The 25169-nt window shown below is 39.7% G+C and overlaps 1 protein-coding gene across 3 annotated transcripts in view; it reads left to right on the top strand.

Moving 5' to 3' along the window:
• The window catches only part of HIPK3 (homeodomain interacting protein kinase 3), a 126219-nt gene that overhangs the window by 90904 nt on the left and 10146 nt on the right, over positions 1 to 25169 (top strand). For 2 of the 3 annotated variants that reach the window (XM_019551429.1, XM_019551427.1), the window contains exons 3-13: positions 1530 to 1653; positions 8960 to 9079; positions 11064 to 11150; positions 13333 to 13517; positions 15184 to 15343; positions 15712 to 15835; positions 18537 to 18658; positions 18857 to 18984; positions 19093 to 19254; positions 20315 to 20611; positions 22551 to 22691. In XM_019551429.1, coding sequence (XP_019406974.1) covers positions 1530 to 1653; positions 8960 to 9079; positions 11064 to 11150; positions 13333 to 13517; positions 15184 to 15343; positions 15712 to 15835; positions 18537 to 18658; positions 18857 to 18984; positions 19093 to 19254; positions 20315 to 20611; positions 22551 to 22691 — 1650 coding nt within the window. The remainder of the gene's footprint in view (positions 1 to 1529; positions 1654 to 8959; positions 9080 to 11063; positions 11151 to 13332; positions 13518 to 15183; positions 15344 to 15711; positions 15836 to 18536; positions 18659 to 18856; positions 18985 to 19092; positions 19255 to 20314; positions 20612 to 22550; positions 22692 to 25169) is intronic. The other variant, XM_019551428.1, reaches the window with a different exon arrangement.

Here is a 25169-nt window from a genome sequence, read left to right as displayed (position 1 = left end):
AAAAAACAGACTGGTTCTGATGAAGGCTGCCTGCACACATTTAAATAATCTGGAAGAATTTGCCCAGGTTTGCTCTCCTGGTAGAGAAACTTACCCAGAGCCATGCATATGGACATGCAAATACAAAGACCCTGTAGAGTGGAGAGCCTGCATTGTTGACACTGTGCAGCCAGGGGGGAACCTATGCACACATCTCAGCATGGTTTGCAGACTCCTTTAGTGTGACTGGTGACAGATGGCAGCAGTGCATAGGGCAGCCCTTATTGGCTGCCGCTTACTGCCCATGGTCAATCTGTTTCCTGGCAGCATGATATGGGGATTGTGAAGTGGGCATGTTCTATTACCTGCTGGAGCAGTAGAGTCCAGGGAGCAACACAGTCTTCCTGGGTTGTGCGGAGGAGGATGCTGGAGGACTATGTTTTCTTGAGAGAAGCACACAGCATAAACAGACACTTGCTCCCAGCAGAAACTCTTCTGGGAATAATTTAACTTTGGTTGTTACCTAGGTTATTTTTCTCTTGGAGGGGCCCATTCTTACCCTAAAAGAAAAAGCCTGAAAATCTTGATACACATTGTTTCTCCTGGGAGAATAGCAACTCTCCCAGGAGGAAAAGAATGTCTGTACGAGGCCATAATTTAAAATAATTCTAGCCTCTTTCCTGTACTAGTATAATATATACGTAACTATATTTTTTTCACTTTTATTTGTAGTTAAATGAACTGACTTTTTAGGCTAATTTATTTTTTAAAAGTGCCTCAGGGTAAATATAAAATATGAAGTCTTATTCCATGAGAATGGAAATGTTACAACCCCTTAATTTTAACAGCTAGATTGTAACAATTTGCCTATTTTCTTTGGTTATAGCAGTAGTCCATATACATGTACCTTTTCTTAAGTAATAGATAAAGCTTGATTTACCTAAGACGCATATATTAGGCCTATTGCATTGATTTTAAAATGTAATCAAGATAACTGCTATAAATCAGACTGGGTTGCAAGTGCCATATTAAGGATTTGCAACTGTTTGACTAAATTAAGTTTGAAATAATTGATTTGGGTATATCATGCATATTGGTAGTAAAGAAGAGTTAAAATTATATTGCCAAATGGAATAATGTTACATAGAAAATGTTTATCAAGCTTAGATAGTAGAGTATAAGCTTAGGAAGTTTGAAGAGGGCAAATCATTTTGTGGGGATAGGAGGAAGAATAGAAATCTTAGATTATTAAATACAGCAGGATTAGTTATTTCTTAGTAGATCCTATATCTGTTTTCACATTTAATTATATTTTCACAACAAGACTCTCAATAAATTGAGACCTGTAAAACATGGGGCAGAAAGATTTAATGACTTAAGCACAACATGCTGATATCAAAGGAGAAAATCTCTCAAAGCTACTGTAAAATCTTAAACTGAACCATTTTGGGGAGGGAAAGCCCTCTAAAGTAAATAGTCCTTTTTGCCTACTTGAATTTCACATTTCTTTTTTTGAAGGAGAAAATTCAACAACTGTATTTAATTTTCAGAGCACCAGAGATTATACTGGGGTTGCCGTTTTGTGAAGCCATAGACATGTGGTCACTGGGGTGTGTGATTGCAGAGCTGTTCCTTGGATGGCCACTGTACCCAGGAGCACTGGAATATGACCAGGTAATTAAATAGTTTAATCAATGACCTTGTATTGGGAAAAAAATGCATCTTTTTTTCGACAGTGTGACAATCAGAAAGCCTGCCCTAGTAGTCAAAATGCCAATAATTCTGTCCACGTTTAATGGTATTTATTTTAGATTCTGTAGAACACATTTTAATATCATTGAAAGATTACATATCGATTATCCTAGAAACATAAATCCTTTTATCTGCTGAAGGGGTATAGCATGGTCATCACTAGCATAAACTTCCACAAATTACCTATGCAGTGTGTTCAACTATCACTTACTTGAAGAAGCTACGTGTAGAATTAATCCTTGGGTTCTTGATAGCTGTACTACTTCCTATGTTCTGAACTATATACTTCGTGAGGTTGGTATCATATCAAAGCCAGCCTGCACCACATGGTTTAATGGAAATAAATTGCCTGAAACAAAGTTCAGTTAAATAAAATGTTAATATTATTCAAGTTGTCTAGAGAAAAGCACTAGGTTAAAAATTTTGAAGTTATGGGTCAGATTTTCACTGAGGCATAAGTCTTACCTACCACTGCTCTCTGCAGAGTGAAGACTTCTTTTGTGGCTGTTGCCACTACTATAGCAGCATTGGCTCAGATGACTGTTGGCTCAGATCATGCCTCCCTTCTCCCAGGCTCCCAGATACGCTACTGGGTGCAGGGTTATACTTACTCTGACAAGGACGATTTTGGGGAGGGGGAGCACTATTCTGCTTGCCCCCCTACTCCCAGATACACTGCTAGGTGCAGCACTACCCTGCCCTGTTCCTGTGGCTGGGCAGGGGTCGCACAGGGTCAGGGAGTGAGTTGGGTGGCCCCTCAGTAGTCAGTGCCTGAGGCTGGTGCCCAGTTTGCCCTGTGCTAGTTATGTGACTGAATTTTCAGCTGCTGATCTACTTATCTTAATTGAGCTATGTCTGTGTATAGCAGTGGAGGATCTGACCCTATATTGTATTTTGCAGTAATCTAGGTAAATATTATTTGTACAGGGATGTACTTTATTTTACTCATTTAAAACCCATGCTTTATTAATTAAAATTAACCTTAAAATGTTCATAATTAATATATTTACCTTTTGGAAAAATACATGTACACAGAGATCTCTGCTGTTGTCTGTGCTCTAAGGCCTAAACCAGACAAGAAATTCCTATAGCTCAAGAAATCCAAATTCTGTACTTCTCTGAGTCCTCTCCCTGGCAGAAACATGGTACATACTGTTACTTCTAATAACTTCTAGTCACTTTCCTTGTGACTGTTGAAGGGCCATGGCTGCCATGATTGAATGCTGGAGCTGTACTGAAGTTTTCTTTCAACTCTAAGGAGATTTTGTATCTTCTTGTTATTTGAAGGGGAAAATAAAATGTTTGTTTCATCAGGATTCATGCTATCAGTAGTTTAATGCTCAGGTCCTGTTAGCTCTGCTAATTAAGAGTACCCATGCTTTGCTGCTTTTTTGAGTTAAGTTTGCGTAGTTGTCTTAGTTGTTGTCCTCCTTGCATCTCACAGGGTGTTAGAAATGAAGCTGCTTGGCTGTTGCTAGTAGGAATCAAAGCCCATTAATGACCACTACTTTATCATTTCTGGTGGGCATGTTATATGAATTGATTGTCTTTAGGATCTCTGTTTAGTGTCATTATAGATCCTAGTTAAGCGGTTGCAAGCTGTCCCGACTTCCTCTAGTATTTTCTGGATATCCATCATAAAGTCAGCTTTGGAGTCAAAATTATCACAGTAAGACATTGCAATAGAAACCGTGCAGAACCTGAATGTCCTTCTGGGAGGAATTGAGCAGCCTGTGTTCCCCATGTATTCACCAGACTCTGTTCATCCCAGTCTGGGGAAATCGCAGGGGAGCCTTTTCCTGCTGCTTAACTCCTCCCAGTTCATGCTAGGTGTCAAGTGGGGGGTGGGGGGAGACGGCGAGAGAGAGGTGGGGTTGGGAGGAGCGCATACAGGCATTTGATCCTGCACAAGAAAATTGCACAGGCAAGGTCTTCCTCATTTGAAAGAGAAAGATCTTTTTCCTGGATCCAGCATGTTTCTTATGGTGGGGGGAAACTGCATGCATGCCTATAGGCTTCCAGTTTCTAGTGGGAAGACGGTATTTCTCCTGCTAGAAGTATAACTCCTGTCCATACACTTAATGTACTGGTAGACGGTCTTAAAGATAGATATGTCAGCTTTTCTTTGCATTGTGAAGAGCTTAATTGGAGATTTAACTCCAGTTCTTTGTCCTTTATACCTGAATGGAAGTGATTTAAGCTTTTGGAGATCCTAGAACCTACTCTAATAGCACTGACTTGTTACCAGTTTGCTATATTTTGAGTGCAGCACGATACATGGAATTGTTAGTGTTTCCTTAGCCACCCTGTTTTGATTTACAGCAAAGCAATTTGCTCTGATTTTTAATTATCCAAATTCTTACCTTGATGTTATGCCTCCTTGGTGCCATATATGTGTCAGAGACAAGATTTGTTCTGTCCAGTTAATCATTGCATTGTGCTTTAGTATCTGTGGTAAAAGCCCTGGTGCAGAGGATCTTGCTGTAGTTTGGGCTGACTTCAGATAGCATAGATATTTCTGCCTCCCAAAATTCTGTTGCCTGTTTTAGAGAGACATGAGCCCAATTCACGGTAGACTCGGTTGACTCCATTTCCCCTCATATTTTTTTAATCCCCTCTTCACTACCCCGGTTTCCCTGCTTTTCCCAATAACTTTCCTGTTACACAAAAAGCCTCCCAAACAAAAAAAACCCTTCCTCTCTGCTGCTCCAAGTGGCTTGGAAAGAAAGGGGATAGTTCAATTGCTGCTGCTGAATATGCTGACTCCTGGTAGAAGTTAGGGTGAACTGTAGCCTGAACCATCTTGCCTATGTGAAGTAGCAGGGACTGCAGGACTCCACATCCCATTTTCATTAATCCTCAAAGCATCCTGACCTAATTGAACCTTTTTTCATACTACTTTTAGAAAAACCAAAATGTAAAATGGATGAACTTCCTGCATTAACACTGTCACTTGAGGTTGGAGGTCTGATCATACGAATGATTCTTCTATTATTAACGTAATAGCTGCTCTTTTAGAGTCACCAGATTTGCTACATTTCTGCATGACTGGAATTTTTTTGGTAACATTACAGCTGACGTGGTTTAAGTTTTTTAAAACAGGACTGAATGGTCCTCTGGATCATCCAGTCAAGTCTCCTGCTGTTATCCTATAACATCCTATAATTCCATTCATATAGTCATCAAGCACCCTCTTAAAAATAGTTGATTCACTTTTTGCCCACAGTTCTCTACCAGAAATGCTGTTCCAAAGCTTCACTCTTCTGACAGGAACTTTAGATTTTCCGACCTGACTTCACTTATCCGTAGTTCATACCCATTCTTTTTAGGTTAACTAGCTCTTCTTTGTCCCTGGTTACAACCTAATATATTTAGAGGGAATAATATCACCTCTCAGCTTTTATATTTTATGTTTATTTTTAAGCACCATGGCAGGCAGGGATGCTGTCTGTGTTTTGACCTCATACCCTGTCTCTGAGCTGTGCCCTCCAGCCCAGCCAAGCCCTGGAGCTGCAGGTAGGTGGCTCCCAGGCCTGGGGCATGCCCTGTCCTACCCAGGCAGGAGCAGCACTGAGGTGTTGAGTGCCGGGGCAAGGTCTGGGCGGGGCAAAGCAGGTATGGGGGAAGGTGCCGTGGGCAGGCCAGGCCCTTAGGAAGACAGGGGCTGGTCAGAAACCAAGGGCTGCCCTGGGGCTCCGCGGGCTCAGCCTGCAGTGGGCGGGCGAGGGTGCACAGTGGCACTGGAGGTGGGGCCTGGCCTGGCTCAGCCCAGACCACACAGCTCCACAGGGATGGGGCGCAGCCACCCTGCCCACAAGGGGACACAGCCTGGCTGGGCTATGATGCTGGGCTTGGGGTGTGGAGGCTTCCAGCTCCAGGCTTGGCCTCCCTGTGCACTGGGCACAGCATGAGTGGGGTGGAGCCACTTCCAGTGCAAGGGCCTTGACAGCCAATGCAGCTGCCCTGGCCTGCCTGGGCCCCAGCTTTGTCCACCTGCAGCTCCCCACAAGGGCTGGGACTGGGGCTGGCGCTGGGGCAGGCGCTGTGCAGGGTCACTGCACTACAGGCTCCTGGCTGGTTCGGCCCTGAGTGCTGCCTCAGTGGCTGTTACGAGAGTCCAGGGGGGCTCCTGCTGTGGTCTGTGGTTCTGTGCCCTGCTTGCACTGTGCCCAGTGCACACAGAGGCCAAGCTGGCAGCCTCCCAAGCCTGGCATCCTGCCCCAGTTAGGCAGCTGCGCCCCATCGTTGCAGAGCTGTGGGCCAGGCTGAGCGGGCTTCATCTTGGGTGCTGCTGGGTGCAGCCACCTGCTGTGGCCCAAGCCCATGGAGCCCTGGGGCAGTCCCTGCGCTCCAACCATCCCTGCTCTCCTCTGGCTCCTGCCTTCTCAAGGGCCTTGCCAGGCGGGTTTGCCTGCAGCACCTCTCCCTGCACCTGCTTCTCTTTGTGCTGCCTGGACCCTGCCCTAGGCACCTGGCTCTGGCTCTCAGTGCCCCACTGCTGCCCCCACCCAGGTGGGATGGGGCATCTGTCTGCCTGAGCTCTGGCTGGGCCCTCCTTTCAAGCCCTGGGCCTGGGCTTCCCATGCTCCAGAACTGTTGGAGAGACCGGAGTGGCCCCAGCCCTGGTGGCTCCTGTTGGGGTGTCACTGCCTCCCTCCACCAGACACTGCCTTGGACCAGTGGGTCTAAGCCTCAGCTGGAAGCAGTGGGAGACACTGGTGGTAAGGAACAAGGAACACATCCTCTTTCTTTTTCCTTTTTTCTCTCTCCTTTTTCTCTCCTTCTCTTTCTCTTTTCTTTTTTCTTTCTTTACCTTTTTCTTTTTCCTTTCTCTTCTCTCCTTTTTTCACTTTTTTTCTTCCTCTTTCCCTATCTCTCTCTCTCTTTATCACATGCTTAACAAAAAAGAATACATAAGAACACATAAGGTAGGATATGAAGTTTTATTTATTGTTGCCAGGCTTAGAATTTTTAGAAAACCTGGTATTTGCTGTAAAAACAACATTTATGATTATTAACTATATTAGTATGCAGTGCATCCTGTCATGTACCTCCCACCCCGGTTTAGTTTTTCTGGCATGCTGGCACTCCTTACAAGGGAGACATTACAGGTTTTTTGGCACTCTGGCCTACCCTTGTTATAGACTGACATTAATGATTCCTTATGCAATTAATTGTATAGAAAAGTTATAAAAAAAAATGAACAAGATTGGAGATTCTCTTCAAATTGGTTTTAAAAGGAAAAGAAGCACTTGATAACATTTGTGATATAATCTCTACACTGTTACCGTAGAATTCAGTGGTACAATAACCATTAGCTTTGGTGAGATCAGGATTTCTGTAAATGTTAGGGTTTTTTTCCCTTAAAGTAATTTCGTAACAAAAATGTGTTGGGTTACGCATGGCTGAATATAGCAACTGTTTAGGACTGTTTATTGAAACTCTTATCCTCCACCCTCTCCTCCCTCCAATCTCTTCTAGATCCTACTGTTACTGTAAATATTGTTTGTTTGCAACATTATACAATAAGAATTGAAGAATCCTTCTGCAAGGGGGATTTGTCTACTGATATGAGAGACTTGGTTTCACAGAACTGTGTTAATGGAAATTAATTCCAGCACTTCACTGCTGCTAACATCAAACTGTTGCAGTGTCTCAGGGATGTCTGGCAGATTTTCTTCTATATTCATGTAAATAAAAAAACATTGAGATTCTGTTCCTATAAAGCAAAGTCTATTTAATGCATAGTTTGTAATTTTGATGTCTGCAGTTTTTAACCTGGAGAATTTTATCTGTTGTCCCTGTTGGCTTAAGGATAGGATACAGGGTTTCTTGAGTAAAGAATTAAAAGATAGGAAATGTAAAGAGAAGACGGTTTCTATCTTTTGTTCATGTGATATTTACCGTTGTGTACTGTTCTCAGATCCCTATGACACTCATGCACAACAAAGCAAGTTAAGGCAAAAATACTATTTTAGCTTTGTTACTTTGTCTTATTAAAGGATTTAGGTCAAACCTCTGACCTCTTAAAATTATTTCTTTTGACCAGACTTTTTTTTTATAGTAGCACTCCTACAGAGAATTGTAAAAATGCATGATAACATAATCATGGCCTGATTAAGTGTTGTTTTTTTTAAAAGCAAATGTTAATATATAAACAGCACCCATCATCTCCTCTACACCTGCTGCTTTAGAGGAAATGGCAGTATGTTTATATTTTGAGTTGTGGACCTGTTCAGTACTTGTTGAAGTCAGAAATACTCCCAGTGTCCTCGGTAGATGTAGCGTCTGGCTCTGTATTGTGAAGGGTTCCAAAGCACTTTAAAAATAGTAACCAGAAATTGCACCCACAGCTGTAGTCCAGTCATCTTTGGAGTGAAACAGATAATGACTTTTTAACAGCCATTGATACAGGAAATAAAATCTTCCAAAGAATACTGTACCTAGTTGAAAATACAAGGACAGCTTAAGTTGCATGAAATACAACTAGCCAAATGAAATTTTCTCAATGTTGGGGGTAATCCCCATAAAACAGAAAAGTGTCAGCAAGTCATATGGTATGCAAAATGGCTATCGTAATTTTGTTGGGGAGAAAATATGAACCAGAAGATTAAATCGTCTTTCAGCAATGGCTATGTATGGTCTCATCATTAAGCACTGGTATAAATCATCAGTGCTTACATGTACTTCAGTCACCTCTTACTATGCTGAATCACTCTGTATTACTTTGTTTCAAAGTATCAAAAGAACAGAACCATTAATTGTCTACTTACTAATCAGAGGGGAAAAATGAAATACTTTTGTCAGGTTGTCTCTGAACTTCTCCAGGGTCATCTGCAATGTTCCAGTATGAGTCTTGAAAAAGTTATGAGTAAGTGGGAAGGGAGTGTCCTAATGAGTGTGTTCTATGCGTATGAAGTCATGGTTGTAGTAGTTTCAAGCCAGTAAGTAACATAAGAAAATAATTGTTTTGTGACCACAATTATGTGTGTGTTCGTCAATACTAGTTCAGCTGCTTGGCTCTGCATAGTTTTTTATTGCAAATAGAGAGAGTAGAACAAAGCTGTTGAATTGATGTTTGTCTCCTTTGTAGATGTTTGCCCTTTTTCAGTTCTCTGTGGGATTTTGTGTGAAATGACAAAGCATAGGTTTATTATATATATAATACGTAGATCATGATTTGAAAACCAGAACTAAGTTTTATTCCGTGTCCTTTTTCTTCTTCCAGATTCGTTACATTTCACAGACTCAAGGTTTGCCGGGAGAACAATTATTAAATATGGGAACGAAAACTACAAGATTCTTCTGTAGAGAAACAGATGCACCATATTCTGGATGGAGGTTAAAGGTAAAAAGTCTTATACATTAGAATAGATGTCTCATGATCATTAAAAATTATATCAGAATACATGTGCAAAAGGAAGCCAAAAGCTTGCTTATTTACAATATCTGCACTTCATTCACTAATTGGTAATACTGAAGGAGAATGGCCTACCATGTTTTATTGTGTACAATGCACACCTTTTCCCCAAACACCAGCTTCTGGAAAGTGGGGTGCGTGTTATACATAAGGCAATATGGTAACAGCTTTTTTCCCCTGCAGTATCAAGCTCTTGGGGGAGTTTGGGAGGTGGCAAAAGTGCCACTGCACGTGCTCCACAGGGGGCAGCATAATGAGCATTTTGGGCTCCCAGTTGCTGTAATTAAGTTATTTAATGCTACTTACCAGCATTTTTAAGGATTTTTCAAAAACAAGGTGTGTATCTTATTTGGGGGCATGCTGAATTTGTGAAAATACAGTATATTTTCTTAGACCCATTTGGTCTAAATAGAAGTTTTTTGCCTGCACTAAATAGAAGAATTGCCTGTTACCTCTGGGAAGGGATTCAGAAAGGCTTAGGAGATATGGACAAAGAGCCAGTTGCATCTAGAATTAAATTCCTGATGCACTGATTATGTATAGTTCCAGTGCCTCTTTGGGCTTAGAATAACATTAGAATTTTATAGTTGTTTCATTGCAGTTATTCCAAGTTGGCAGTTTTTCATGCATTGAAAAATTCCATTTTAACTTCCATTCTGCCTTTCAGTAAGAGAGAATCTGAACATGATCTTTTAACACAGCTACAAATGTATTTTTGATGGGCCGAAGATGGGTCCCCTTTTGCCAGTCACTGCAGATGTGCTTTTCTAAACCTGTTGTATCAAACTAAACAGGGAGGAAGGAAGACTCGAGATCCTAGCCAATCCATTTTCCATTTGGAATGAAATATTCTGAGCTTAGATTAGATGGAATGATCAGGAAACTTTCCTATAATTTACACCAAATATTGGTGGTGATTTTCTTTTCCGGGTCTTGCTAGAAGTAATGTTCCAGGAGATCATGGGTGGAAGCCAGGGTAGTGTTTTGTTTTGTGTGTTATTTGGGAGGCATTATTGCTTTAAAAAACAAAAAGTGAGGTTTCAGGAATTTAATGTCATTGTGATCCTGTCACGCTCTGTACTCATCCTTTAAGTTTTGTTTGTTGTTTATATGATGATTTCATATTCCAGATACTTGTACAAAGTTCACTATATTTGTGAACCAGTAAAATGTATTAAAAAACTGTAAAGGGAAAGCAGTTGAGTGGAGCATGATTCTGTTTCTGCCTTTTTAAAGTGAGCCTACACGTCTACACAAGGCACTTAATGCACAGTAGCCTAATAACACTGCGCAGGAGTGTGCTGGCCAAAAACTGCGCTAATATGCTGCTACACAGCAGTATTAGGCTACTGTGCAGTAAGTGTCACTAAAAAACTGCGCTACCGCTACTGCACAGTAACTGCAGTTAGTACTTCATTAAGCAAGTACTAGCCTAATTATGCAGTAACTACTGTGCATTAATGAACATGTAGATGCGCCCTTTGTCACCTAATTTTTAATTCCAAAAGGTAGCAGGGTGTGGGCGTGCATGTATGTAAACTATGAACAAATAGAAAACCTTTTATCTGCGAAATATGTCATCACAGAAAATTTTCCATCAAATGGCTTTTCGCTAGGCTTTAAGCACTTCCCACGTTATTTGCAAAACCATATATCACAGTGCAGAATGATGATAATTTGGGAGAGCTGGGAAGCAAAATTGGCTAGTTTATTTTCGTTGTCCAAACTGACTGAAATACGAAAAGTAAGCAGCGAGCATGAAAACAAATTAAGTTTCCAATTAGCGTTCACCCATTTTAATTTTATAGACTGTGCTTACTAACACAGTAAATACTTTTAAATAATTTATACCTGAAAGTATCCCTTTAGTTAACAGATTGGTATAAGCTGTTTGGTTTTCTTCCTTTTTGAGACACTGGAAGAACATGAGGCAGAGACGGGAATGAAGTCTAAAGAGGCCAGAAAGTATATTTTCAACAGTTTGGATGATATAGTGCATGTGAGTATTCTGATATTGTTCCTTTGCAAATGATACAGTCAAGAACTGTCTGGTGACTCATTTTAAAACTTTTATCAGATAGCTTTTGTATATTAGAAGGTGATTTGAGAATATTATCCATCCATCCACACCTGCCTGCTTTGCTCCTGGAGAAGCTATTCATTTGTGTGTGTGTCTGTTTCTTGAATACAAAGATGTTGTCTGTATTTGTTACTCAGTGAGTGCTGTGTAGTCGTATTTATTCTGAAGGAAAGATGTTATACTGTATGCAGTATATAATTTCCTTATTTTACTGTAACATCTTGCCTGTTACCAGTCTAGATAAAATTATTGTTAAGCCTGGGTCCTAGCTATAGGCAATATTATCTCTCTTCATTCCTTTTCAGGAAATATTGGCAGCTTCTTAAGCCCTTTTGTCCCTAACTGCATCCCTTCCTTTCACTGCTTTATATGACTTGATTACTAATAGAAAGGAATTTCTTACAGTTTTCAGGAAGGAAAAAGCACCAAATTTATTTCCATTTTCAGGGCTGGTGTCTTTAAACAGATTCAGTTCAGGCTTGAGTTTAGGCATTAGCTTTATAATTTTGAAAAAATAGATAATGCTTAGTCTTTATTCGGCACTTTCTATCTATAGGGCAAATTAGTTACATTAAAAGGGCTTGGAGTAGGATGATAGTCCATTTGTTTAGGTCGTTTTTCCTCTAATTTTTCATAATATAGCAAGATCTAGCTCTTAGCTCTGAGCTGCAACCAGCATCAATCATCTTTCTACTCTTTTTCTAGTGCAGTGGTGTCAGACTTGTCTAGTCCTGTGGGCTGCATGAAATACAGGTTCTGGTACATCCAGATCTGGCCCATGGAGCCCCACCATCTGGCCCCCCCAGTGCTGCCCTGGGTCTGATCAGACACACATGGGCATGGCATGAAGCTGATCTGCAAGCCAGATAGGGCCCATGGACATCCTTCCTATTCCCAAGCATACTTGATCCAGTGGCTGCTGCAGCTGATTTGGAGCCTGATGCAGATCCCAAAATGACCAGAGTAGGGCCAGAGGGGCAGCCACACTATACATGGTGGCTCCACATACAGCGCCTGAGTCAGCCAGTCCAGGACCTGTGCTGTACATGGGGCTTACAAGTGCTGTGTGTATTGCAGGTCCAAGACCAGCTGGAGCAGTTGCCATGTGTGGCATGTCTCCTAGAGCAAGCACTCACTGCATGAGGTGCAGTCTGGCTGGGTCTGCCACTGTGTGCAGTGTGGCTGCCACTCTGACCCTACTCTGCTGCACGTGGTGCTCATTCTGGCCACTTTGGGATCTGTGTTGCACATGTCCACTAGATTAGGTATGCTGGGGGACTGGGAGGGGGCAGGAAAAGGGGATCAGGCTCAGGAGCATCACTGGGGGGGGTGGGGGGGGCATATGGCATGGCTTCATAGGCTGGATCTGGCCCATGGCCATATGGTTTGATACCTCTGTTCTAGTGGTTTGGAAACAGAGAAGGAATCCCAGCAGGTCTCTGATTTTAGGCAGAAGTGCTTCCTAATATTCTTATTAAGGAGCAACTGTAGTCATTCTGTTCCAGAGCACTGTTTTATTTGAGGCAGATTAAGGACTAGAAAATGAGTGATTTTTTTTTTTTTTTCCTACCTGACCATCATATTGCTTAAATTCCAAATTCCAGATTTGGAGCAGTTGAATGGTATAAGGCTAATATGAGCTGTTAGGCAGGTTGCGGGTATAGAGCTGTTATTTATGTCGTGGGTCTGCAACTTGTGGCCCTGTAGAATCATTAGATGCAGCTTGCAGGTGTAGGGTTTGGGTGGTATTTGGTGGCAAGCCCTGGCTGCAGATGCTGCTTCTGTGCTAGGGACAAGCGCCAGATGCGGGTGCTCACCACGTACTGCTACAAGGACATGTGGTGACAGTAGCAGGATCCTTGTACCCGCCTTTGCCCAAGGGCGGATCATTCTGGCCTGCAGCCAGGAAATGTTGCCTACTCCTGCTTTATGTGGTTAAACCAAAAGTGTTCGTTTGTCCCCAGCCAGGCAAGTTTGGTCAAGTTAGCAAATTCCCAGTGTTCCAGTTCACCCTTCTTTTTTTTCAAACCAACAATTCTTTATCCTTTACACTGGAAAAAACACTTTTATCTGACATTTTTTTTTTTTTACTTCATACCAGGTGAACACGATGATGGATTTGGAAGGAAGTGATCTGTTGGCAGAGAAGGCAGATAGAAGAGAATTTGTCAGTCTGTTGAAGAAAATGTTGTTGATTGATGCTGATTTAAGAATCACTCCAGCTGAGACACTGAACCATCCCTTTGTTACCATGAAGCACCTCCTAGATTTTCCTCATAGCAACCAGTATGTTGTATAAAATGCCTTTAAAAATTAGTATTACATTTGCCTTCTAAATTAAATTAATGTGTATAATAATGACTTTTGACTCATTTTTTAATTTGTACTGAAATCATTGAATATTTGATTGAGTGTGTTAAATTTTATAGCCTTCATAAAAAAGCATGTTATAGATGTAGTTTATTTGTTGTTTGGTGGCAGAAACTGCTTGTAAAATTATTTATGTGAATATTTCTGTTTTAAATTTAGAGTATTGTATTCTGAGACTCTGTGTGTTAGATAAGGGGTCATCAACCTTTTGCAAATGTAGGGCTCCGGCTGCCAACTCAGCTGCACTGTGGGGCACCATTCCCCTCCAGCTGCTCTAGTGATGGAGGCTGCAGAGAAGAAGAGCAGCCCTCCATAGGAGGGGGAGCAGCTGGCTGGAGCAACTGGAGGTAGTTGGCACACCATTAGTAAAAGGCAGGCTGGATCAGATGGTTAGGGAATTGGCATACCCTTAGTAAAATGCAGACTGGGTCACACCTTTTTGGGCTGGATACACTCCCATTGCAGGCTGGATCTGGCCTGTGGTTGGCAATTCCTGCTTTAGGTGCTTATAACACACCTTCCCCTTCCTACTCCCTCCCCCCCGCCCCCACTTCCAATGCCCATGGTAGTTTTCAGTCTTAAAGCTTGAGTCTGTAAAGCACTAAATACCATCATTTCTTCTCATTCCATGGGAAATGAAGTGGGTAAGTGCTTCAAAAGATTGAATCCTAGTTCAGAGCTTTTCTTTTTACGTGTTAGCTTATTGGAAACACTGTTTTTCCAATAGCAGAAATTAGATGTTTGGATAATGGTTGTTGAAATAACGAATATACAGAGGTTTAGAGGAAAGAACTTTTTTCATCCATTTAAACTCTTTCTTTATAGCAGTTATAATTAGGGCTGTAGTTAATTGTGATGAATGCGTTAATCATTGTTCTCATTAATTGCCCCTTTCCCTCCCTTACTGTGAGGCCCTCCATCTGCCCTCCCACCTTTCCCCCTTCACAGACTTACTTGCTGGGCGCTGTGTGTCTGTGTCTGTGTCTGTGTCTGCCCCTCCCAAGCCACAACTCCCCCAGCCCTGCTGCCACAGTACTCCCCCAGCACTCCTGACCCACAGTACCCCATGTACTGCCAGGGTATGCGGGAACTCCCCTCCCTGGGCTCCAAACCCCCCCCCCCCCCCCCCCCCCCCCCCCCCCCCCCCCCCCCCCCCCCCCCCCCCCCCCCCCCCCCCCCCCCCCCCCCAACCATACAAAGTACCTACATAATTTTGCATAACTTTGAGTTTTTCTGTGCATAATTTTGTTTATAACTGTGCAATTAAAGTTGTGATTAACTGAGACTATTTTTTTTAATCGTGCAACTAATTGTAATCACATTTTCTAATTGTTTGACAGTCCTAGTTATAATAGTTGCCATTTCTTTCTCAACAGTAAACTGTATACATTTATTAAGTTTGTCACTTGATTGTAACAGTTTTGTTATTTCAGAAAGGTGATACACCTCTGATTTTATTTGTGTACTGTCCCCTTTATGAATTTGTTTTCAGAAACCATGTTTTCTTTTGCTGTTGAGTTAATTTTTATTTTTATAAGAAAGTTTAGCCAAAACAACTTAAAACTTTTCTCTCCTTTAACAGAGTGAAGTCGTGTTTTCATATCATGGATGTGTGCAAATGCAGATCAAATTCATACGACATAAATAATCGCAATAAGTCATCACTTATGAGACCAGTTGCCTCATGCAGTGCAGCAAATCTGACTGCAAACTTCACCAAAATTTGCCCAGTAAGGAGTCAGGTAAAACATTTGGCTATTAAGTCTGCTATGTTAGGATTTTGTTTTGATTTCACAGACAATTTAGAAATCACTGCATTTGACACTAGTAGCAAAATATCTTTGGTTCTCTCTTTCTAATGTTGTTTTGTTCAATTTGTTTCAACTTTATATTATCCAGAATTAAAGCTAGAAAGTTTTGACTTGTCATTATGAAAGCACTTCGTTTGTACAGTACTGCCCTCTAGCGGTCCCATGGTTTTCCTTCCTCTGAAATGTTTTGAAACTTTAATTATTAATTATTATTTCCTGTAGCTGTATGTATGCGCACAAGAGAAAATATTGGAACATTTACTAACGTAAACTGATTATCCGTGCTAAATCTCTTGCAGGCATTAACTGCATCTGCTCATTCAGTTTTGCACCATGGAATACCACTGCAGGCAGGAACTGCTCAATTTGGTTGCAATGATGCTTTTCAACAGACACTGATTATATGTCCCCCAGCTATCCAAGGTATGATTAATTCACAGAGTTTAATTTTCTGAATTATGAAATATATGCTCTATTTTTTATTAATTTGTTGGTATTTCTGCTTATAAACTATATTTGAGGGACTATAATTCTGATGTTGAAAACTTAGTTTCTTAATAACCTGAAACCCACTTGTAACTCAATGTATTCTTGCTTATAAAACTAAGAGTTCATTTGAGCCCATCTAACAGAATTTTTTTAGATCTACATCAATAAAAATGATGAGTCTAGGAAGCCAGAAGCTTTTATTTTAATATCAGTAATGAAGATCTTTGATATGGAAAGCCAAGGCATGGCAGAGAATATTTTGAATAAAATTAGAGAAATGTATAGGTAATCTGATAAACCTGGATACAGTTTTTGAAGACCCATTGATTGAATTTCCTAAATAATGATATGGAATCATTAAAAAAAAATTAGATGAGAAAAATACTTTTAGTAACTTTTAGTATAAATCTAGAAAAATGGTCATATGCTATCATAACGAACACTTTTGTAAACACATCTTATAAAACAGATTGAGCATAGTTTCTCTGAACAAACAAGTGCATCATGCCAACACAGATTTTACTGTTAATAAGTTTTTATCAAGTGTCTTTAGTCTAAAAGTTGGTATCTGTAGAATAAACTGTTTGCTTTTGTATTTTGTGTTGTTTAAAGTCAACCTATTAATTTGAAGAACAATTTATAATGTCAAATAACTACCAATATGAAGAAGAAAAGGTAGTTTGGCTGGTCTTTACTTCTTGGGTTTAAATTTGGTTCTGTTCTTTTATCTGCTTTCTCTGAAAAGGTTGCAATGCCACCACATTTGGAATACATATGCCACAGGTGTTAGAAAAAATTTTGAAGTCCTCCGTAGTTCTCTCATCATTTCAAAGTCATAGGGATCCTGGTAAATGCAGGCTGTGGAAAATCCTCTACATAAGAGCCCAAGAACTCTTGAACTTTATTAGAGACAGAGCCAGCAGGTTTTACCATTAACATTATTTTATCTGCCTACATTATTCTATCTCTTCCATATTGAGTTCCAGAGATTTCTGAAAGCTTTGACTACTCACAGTACAATGTATTTTAAACCACAAGAGCCAAATGTATAGTTTATTTCCTTCTGAGTGTATTAATTATAGGTAAGCTATTCCCTTTTTATAGGACAAACATGGGACCCCATTTTGCAAATTTAGTCTACATTTATTTTTTCTTAAATATGCATATTATTCTTTTTAGTAATACCTGAGTTGTTAAAGTGATTTTTGAAAAAGGATGAGTACAGGAAAAGTCATCTCTAGGGCACTCAACTGCCAAACTCAGGTCCTGATTTAGGCACAGCTTGAATGGAGTGGAGTATACTGATTTCATCACATGTGGGTGACAGGAGAAGGATTTTAATAGTATTTGGCACTGGTACAGCATTCCTTACTTGGCTGTTTTGTAGAATATCCTAAGTGTTAAGTCTTGCTGCTTTTGGCAGAGTTAAGGTGCTGCTGCTGTAGATGGCTGCATGGAAAAAATTGCTCATTGATGCTTTTTAAATTCCAAGCCTTTGACCAAATACATAGAACTTAGAATAACAGGATGGCATGTCAAAAAGTAAAACATCAGTGGATAGAAATGAAGAATAAAAAAGAAGCTCTTAATGATTTAATAAACTCTTAATCTTAGGCAGTCATTCCCTAACATCTATATATGTATCACTTAGCAATCAGCTGCAATGTAAGATGCATAAAAGGTGAGACCCAAAGTCCAAATGTGAATATATTCCCTCTGGCAGAAGAGCCTACTGCAAAAAATAACTTTTCTATTAGACCATTGTCTTAAAAAATAAACCATCTCCCTCTTTATTTTAATTGGGAAGTCATAGAATTATTGATTATAATAAATATTAAAGCATTTTAGTGCATACTTTTGCTTGTTTGACCCTGATGAGACACCAGCAGGGATTAAAAGGTTTCCATGAAGCATTAAAATATATGTATTTTCTAGACTGCTTTTCCTGTAATATTCTGGGAGTTCAGCAGTTGATAGTATGATGTACAGTGGCCAGGATGAGCTCCCATCAAAGATTTTGTGGAATACAGAGGAAATCCATTACTGGATCCTTACTGAAGAAGGAAAAAGGTGCTGCATGTATATGGGTTCCTTAGAGATGGTGGTATTACCTAGGAGGTAGGGAATCTAATAGGAATATTGGACCTAAAGCTAATTAGTAGGATATGAGAGACACTGTTAGGATCTGTGGGAGTCCTGGTAGAAGATGGCAAAGTAAGCTAATGGCCCTCCTGTTTGGTTTGTTGTCCTGCAAACAGGGTAGTTTTATGAATTAATTCAATAAATCAATAAAAAAACTTAGTGTTGAAGAAAGCTTCTAGTGTAAATTTCTTTTCTGAAGGTAAAATATTGCTGGCTCTTTTTTAATTATATATGTTTTCAAAGTAGCTGTCTTGCGGTCTTTTACACACATACTAGTATAATGTAGTTGAAACCTCCTTTTAAGATGTATCAGATTGATAAATCTAGTATGAAAGGTTTAAAAGTCATTAGCGTAATTATATTTATAAGCATTAAGAAAAAATAGTTAAATCTTGCAAAATTATTTTCTGTTTGCAGGATTCTCAGAAATTACTTCATAGTAATGTTTTGTATGAAGCTTGTATGATTTGTTTGTTTTTTTCCTTCCTACTAGGAGTTCCTAGAAGCCATGGCAAGCCTACAAGCTTCTCAGTAAGGGTAGATAATGCCGTTCCTTTGGTAACACAGGCACCTGCAATTCAGCCCTTACAGATACGAGCAGGAATCCTTTCTCAGGTTAGTTGATGTGGAATTGTAAATTTTAATGATAACAATCATAAATTTTATGTTACTGAACTTTAAGATGTCCTGTATTCAAAAAAGCTTGCTTTAAGTTTTCTGTTGTAATCACTTTTTTGTGCTTTTGCTGCGTTTCAAGTAGTTAAAATAAATACAGACTATTTGCTACTTAAAGAAATCTGCTTTATTTCACAGCAGACATGGTCTAATCGAACTCAGCAAATATTGGTTCCAGCTTGGCAACAGGTAGCTTCTGTGGCTGCTTCTACTACAGCTCTAGCCTCTGATCCTGTGGCTGGTCCACAAAGGCTTGGAGACTGGGGGTAAGTTCAGACTTTTTTGTAGCGCGCCTTTTGTGCTCTTACTATAATGAAGAAAGTGGATCTAACTGAAACAGTTGCCAACTAATAACTCCCCTTATCTCTCCCTAGGAAAGTGATTACTCATGGCAACCATTATAATACAGTAATGCCACAGCCTTTATTAACCAATCAAATAACTTTGTCTGCCACTCAGCCAATTAGTGTGGGAATTGCACATGTTGTCTGGCCTCAGCCTGTGGCTACCAAGAGAAATAAACTGTGCCAGAACAGGTGGGTATTTGGTACTTTTTTGATTGGTGTAAATTATATTTTCAGAACCTTTCTGTACGAGAGAAAGGGGGAATATCATACAAACATTGCATGCCTGGTAGGTCACTCTTATTATACTCAAACTGTCCTCATAAGAATATCTGTCCCTTTTAAATCAAATTCCCAGGTATTTTCCATCTTATTTTCTCTGATTTATATTTGGGGGAAAAAAGATAGGATTGGAGCCAGGAAGTAGAAATGTGTTTCTCCAGCAAGAGCTTTTATTCCCTTGGCTATGGTAGTAGCAATATTGTCTACGTGTGTGCTTACATGGCCTTTGATGATTAATTAATCTATATTGAGGTAATATAGTTGTTCATAATTGTTTATCCATGAGGATTTTTCAGGTTCAGAGAATTAGAGAAATTATGTATAGTGTTCATAATATGGGCAGAATAGTTCCAAGAATAGTTTTTCTTTTGCTGGCAGGAAGAAACACTTTAGCTGTTCACTGGAGACCATGTACCCCATCACTACAGAAATGGTTTGCAAAGGTATAGGTTGTTTTAGTTTGGGATGTTTAGAAACCTAAGGCTATGAAGAACAGTTCTGATGGTGGTTACGCTGGTGGACTCCTTTCCTAGAGTTTGCTAAGGCAAGGCTGCATCCAAAACACATTAAGGAAGTAAGAGTCTTTCAAGCAGATTGTGGCTAATATACCTGTGGTGTCTTATCAGTCTTTCTTCATTCTTCCTTTTCTTTATAAGAAAACAGTACTTTCAACATACTGTATTACATTTAATTAATGAAACTCAGCCTTGGACCTTAAGTTGCAGCACCCAAAACAGCCCTGCTTGCAATTTGCACTAGTTCTCCGGAAGATTTACAGTGATCTTTCCAAAATAAAGTACATACAATGTATTTACCTGTATGCACACTGCTATGTTCTACTTCTTGTATTGATGTATAAAGTGGATGCTTTGGTCTGCTTTTTTAAACTGGGAGAAAGAAGAGTAGGGTTAAGTTTTTGGCATTCATGCAGAGTTTTCACAAAAAGTCTAATGAGATGTCTTCTTCACAGGAGTAATGCATTTCAAAATACCAATATTCAAAATTCAGCATTTATATCTCCAAAGATAATTAATGTGAAGGCTGTCAAGAGAGTAAGTTGTATAGAAGCACAGGACAATCATAACTCAGAAGGACAGGGAAGGAACTGTTGTGAAACATCTGTCAGGCAGGACCCTGATTCATCTATTTCAAACAAACAGCGCCAGGCTATCATGATTGCAGATTCCCCGAGTCCGGCAGTCAGCGTGATAACCATCAGTAGTGACACAGATGAAGAAGACACAGGACAAAGACATTCACTAAGAGAGTAAGAGTTTATGACTATATGTATAGGTTCATTAAACTATTATTTGTAATAAGGGATATGCATTGAAAACTGTGCAGCTTCTATATGTAGTCAGTATTTTGATTTTAAAAATAACAGGTTGATTGTGTACTTTCACATGACATTTTGTAAAAGTTACTCTGCAGCAGTATCTTCTTGGGATGTGATGGCTGCTTCTGAAATTCTGGTCTAGAAACCAGCGTGAGCTGTGCATTGTAACAGACCAAATTTTAGTATCGTTTTTACAACAGATTAGTTGCTTTGAAATAAACTACAGTTGTGTGGTATATTTATGGATTTAAAAAATATTTCTTAATTTATTGGTTTTTATGTTATTTATTTGTATATTTATACCATTAAATATTAGCTCAGAGTAGTTTTATTTTTGTACATGAAGTAAATTAAGCAAATGTGCTGGCTAGCTCGCTCTAACTTTACCATGTTCATTTATGAATACATATGTGCATACACTGGGCACATCTACACGTGCATTAATGCAGTCTAATTATGGCATACCTAGTTTAGTATCTGGAATAACAGGTACTAACTAAATGTGCTGTAATCGGCACTACTGCACATTAGTGCCAGTGCATGCTTTTTGTGATGTTAATGCACAGTAGACTAATTCTACTGCACACTAGCACATTTTTAGTGCCCCACTAATACACAGTAGAATTAGTCTACTGCGCTGTTAGTGTCTTGTGTAAACATGCCCACAGTCACCCACCCACAGAACTTATTTAGTTACACTAAAGAGTATTTAGGAACAAACTAGGATATCGATCCTGGTTCTCAGAAGGATTTTTTTTCTCACTGAGCTGTGAAAGAAATTAGTTTTCCATCTTAAATTACAGGTACTCAAAGAAAAATGATCATATTTGTTTGAATTTCCTTTTATTCCTTATGACTGAGAATTAAGAGGGTTCCATAAATGTTCAGGTTATGAACCTGAAAATAGTGAACAGGCATAATCCACTCCAAATTTTTGTCTTCTATTTCAAAATAAGTTTTCATATAGTGTCTGTTAATGTCTTGGAAATGGAATTATACATAAAATATTTGCACATCACCTGTGAATGCAAACTAAATTCAGCATATTAAAAGTTCATTTGTATGTATAAATTGAGTGGAAGCACGTTTGGTAAAAAGAACATTTTACTATTTGTGTACAGTAGTGAGCATGTGCAAAAACTGAAAATAAATGCACAAAATTTGTGAAGGTTACTACCCTTCGGAGCATGCTGCTTAGAAGCACGGGCTGCCACGGGGTGGTGTCTGAGCTTTTCAGATCAGCTTATTTTTCCCTTCCATGCTCCCAGATCTGGGGGGGGGGGGGGGGTCCACAGAGAATTGTGCATGGATGCTGGGTTGGGCATAGGGTACCTGCCATGTGGAGGAGCCAGTGCTTGCCTCACAGGCTGGGGTGCCCTCCAAAGGATCTCATGGGGCCCCAGTTCAGAATCACTTGGTCTGGCCTATAGCCACTTTTTTTTTTCCTGGGTGCCTAAGTTTCCTCATTCATATATAGATACTTAATAAGTTATCTGGGTCTCAGAGCACCTGCATACCTGCAGTTCACTTTTGATTTTTAAACATTTGTGAATTTTCAGTACTTTTATTAACCACCCTTATATAAACATGGATTTAGGAGCCCTATTTTAAGCTCCCAAGTTCGAAAATGTAGGTCAAAGTTTCTGAAGAAATGCCAGGAAGCTTTAAAACGCCATATGTTGTGGATAGAACACTAAAAAGGAATGAGAATCCTTACTTTTTACCTTTCGGGTTATAAACCCAATCCCATTTCCTTTGTAGTGTTAAGCAGTATGTTAAGGATCTGCCTATATTGGTTTAAAGTTAATTGTAAGTAGAAGAATGAGAGGTAGAATTTATGTGTGTGTTAATTTTGTTTTCTTTGTGTCAGATGTAAAGGTAGCTTAGATTGTGAAGCCTGCCAGAGTACTCTGAATATTGACCGGGTGTGTTCATTAAGCAGTCCTGACAGCACTTTGAGCACTAGCTCCTCTGGACAGTCTAGTCCATCTCCTTGCAAGAGACCCAACAGGTAAGAATTTTTATTATTTTCTCAAGTTACAGTAAACCTCAGTTTGTGTTAAAATAAAGTATAAGCCCTGAAAATGCACAGGTGTTGGAAGTTGTAGATGACCATTCCAGACTTATTGACACTTTACTTCACAGGCTAAATTATGTTTTGGAGAAAAAAATACTACTTTTAGGAATTTCTGATGCGTATGTGTTTTAGTTATATATTTTCATTGAATGTTTGTCCTGTGTGTGTGTGTTCATATACACGTAAATGGGACAAACAATTTAATTGTTTCTGGGAAATCCTGGTCATCTCATTGAACTTAGTGTTGAAATGAATGACATTTATATAAATGTATAAATAATATATAAACAAATAGCTCTATTAAGGGAATAATGTTATGCTTGCAAAGTCAAGGATTCAAAAATAGAAAATGCCAGAATTAAGATTTCTTCTATAACTGGGCTTTGGTCTCCCGTTGCATATACATCATGTAAATCTTTAATGATGTCAGCATATTTTTCTTAGAGGAACCCAACTTCATTAAGTGTCCAGGATGAACCATGCGCATTTTAATGAGCACTTGCTTAAGACTTTGTTTTTTCCTCATTGGTCATTGTGGCCCAGGCCTCCTTTATTGCACATTATTCAAATTCTGTTCTGTAACGCAAATAAGGCTAATTTCCTCCCCTTGCTTCCACCCGGCATAACATTGCATGTGAGTTTGTTAAAAGGCCAGTACCCAGTAACATCAGTTGCAGAAGTCAGTGTTTGACAGAGATGGATGTCGAGTAGGCTTTCATGAGGACCTGAACTCTCTGCTCCCAAAATATGGGGACACGACCTGTTCAAATAAAAGATTATGAGGGTTAGAGTGATGTTGTAGTTGTGCTGGTCCAGGAATTATGCAAGAAGTCTGAACTGAAAAATGTTTTGCATTCAAAAGCTTGTCTGACTTTTCCCCAGCTACACAGTTGATCCAATAAACGATATCACCCCAAAAATCTTTGCCAAAGAAAAGACTGAAAGGATTTTTTAATCGGGGCAAAACATTTTCTCCCTAGTCTCATCTTCATAAAGATTTATACTACTTTCTGTTTTGGCTGGGATTTAAACAACAACAACAAAAAAGACGAACAAAAAAAAGACCCTTTCACCCCTCACCACTAGGGAAGATGCCTGATGTAAAATTTTAGCCCAAATAACTAAAACAAGTGTGGACTGGATTTTATAATGTTAAGACAACTTAATGACAGTGGTGCTTTGTCACTGCCCATGATAATAGTTCTGTAATGTTTGTTGTTCCAAAACTTTATAGAGGCATTATGTTTAAGAGCCTATGCATCTTTTTACCTCTTTTCTGTTTGAGCAGCCAAGAACTGAATTTTGATGCCCTGTGTGGTTGCAACTCTGTTGAAAAACCAATAGATTGTCAGTATGCACATTTAACTTAGCTTGTGGGAAGGGAAGCTGCCCCTCAGGAATGTGCACCAGCTCCTACAATATGACTGCTATGATCTCAGGCTTCTGTAGCAGGACCCTGAATGAAACAGAGCTAAAGTTGCAACAATTTTGCTACTGTTGTATCCCTTAAAATGATGGTTGTAACATACATTGTAATTTGATCCTGATACAATTGGTACAAATGTCTATACCCTCAGTTTGCCCAGGACATTAACCTTCACTTATTAACAAATGAAAATATAGATGTATCACTTATGTGAAGACAAATTATATATATTTAATGTTTGTGGACAAAATCCAGTTTCAGCTAGCAGAAGAAATAAGGTTTCAGTATCTAGTGGTATTAACACAGTTATGATATCACTGATTTTAGATGGACCATAAACCACATATGTAAACAAAACCATTGATTTTTAGCCAGTTATCACAGACATCACAATTTCACATTTAGTTCATTAGAAGTCCCTGACGGTGCTCTACTATGTTACATAAGTTTTTGTGCCAATCACAAGAGTATCGGAGCATTTTGTATGAAAAACTACAACAATTTTTTTTTAAAGCTAAGCAAAAAATATTCTTCATGAGACATGTTTCTTGTTAGACAAGATTTAAAAAAAAAACCAACCTGGTCACCTCTCCCACCAGGATCCCCGTATGCCCCAGGGGAGACATACACAGGCATATTGTCAGTGAGGATCTAGTCAGGGAACTTCTGGAGGGACTGGATGTATTTAAATGAGCTGGACCAGACGATCTCCACCCCAGAGTGCTGAGGGAATGATCTGAGGTCATTGCGGGACCCCTGGCACGGCTTTATGAGCACTCATGGTGCCCTGGCATAGTGCTAGAGGACTGGAAAAGGCCAGTGTGGTTCCCATTTTCAAAAAAGGGAGGAAGGGGGACCCAGGAAACTATAGGCCAGTTAGTCTTACCTCGATCCTGGGTAAGCTTTTTGAGAGAATTATCTTGTCGCATGTCCACGAGGGGCCAGCAGGGGAGGTTATGCTTAGGGGCAACCAACACGGGTTCATT

Source organism: Crocodylus porosus, unplaced genomic scaffold, assembly GCF_001723895.1.
Source record: "Crocodylus porosus isolate Cpor-Errol unplaced genomic scaffold, CroPor_comp1, whole genome shotgun sequence".
In the NCBI taxonomy this organism is placed as follows: domain Eukaryota; kingdom Metazoa; phylum Chordata; order Crocodylia; family Crocodylidae; genus Crocodylus; species Crocodylus porosus.
The sequence above is the reverse complement of the archived record's forward strand: the minus strand, read 5'-3'. Positions and strand labels throughout refer to the sequence as shown.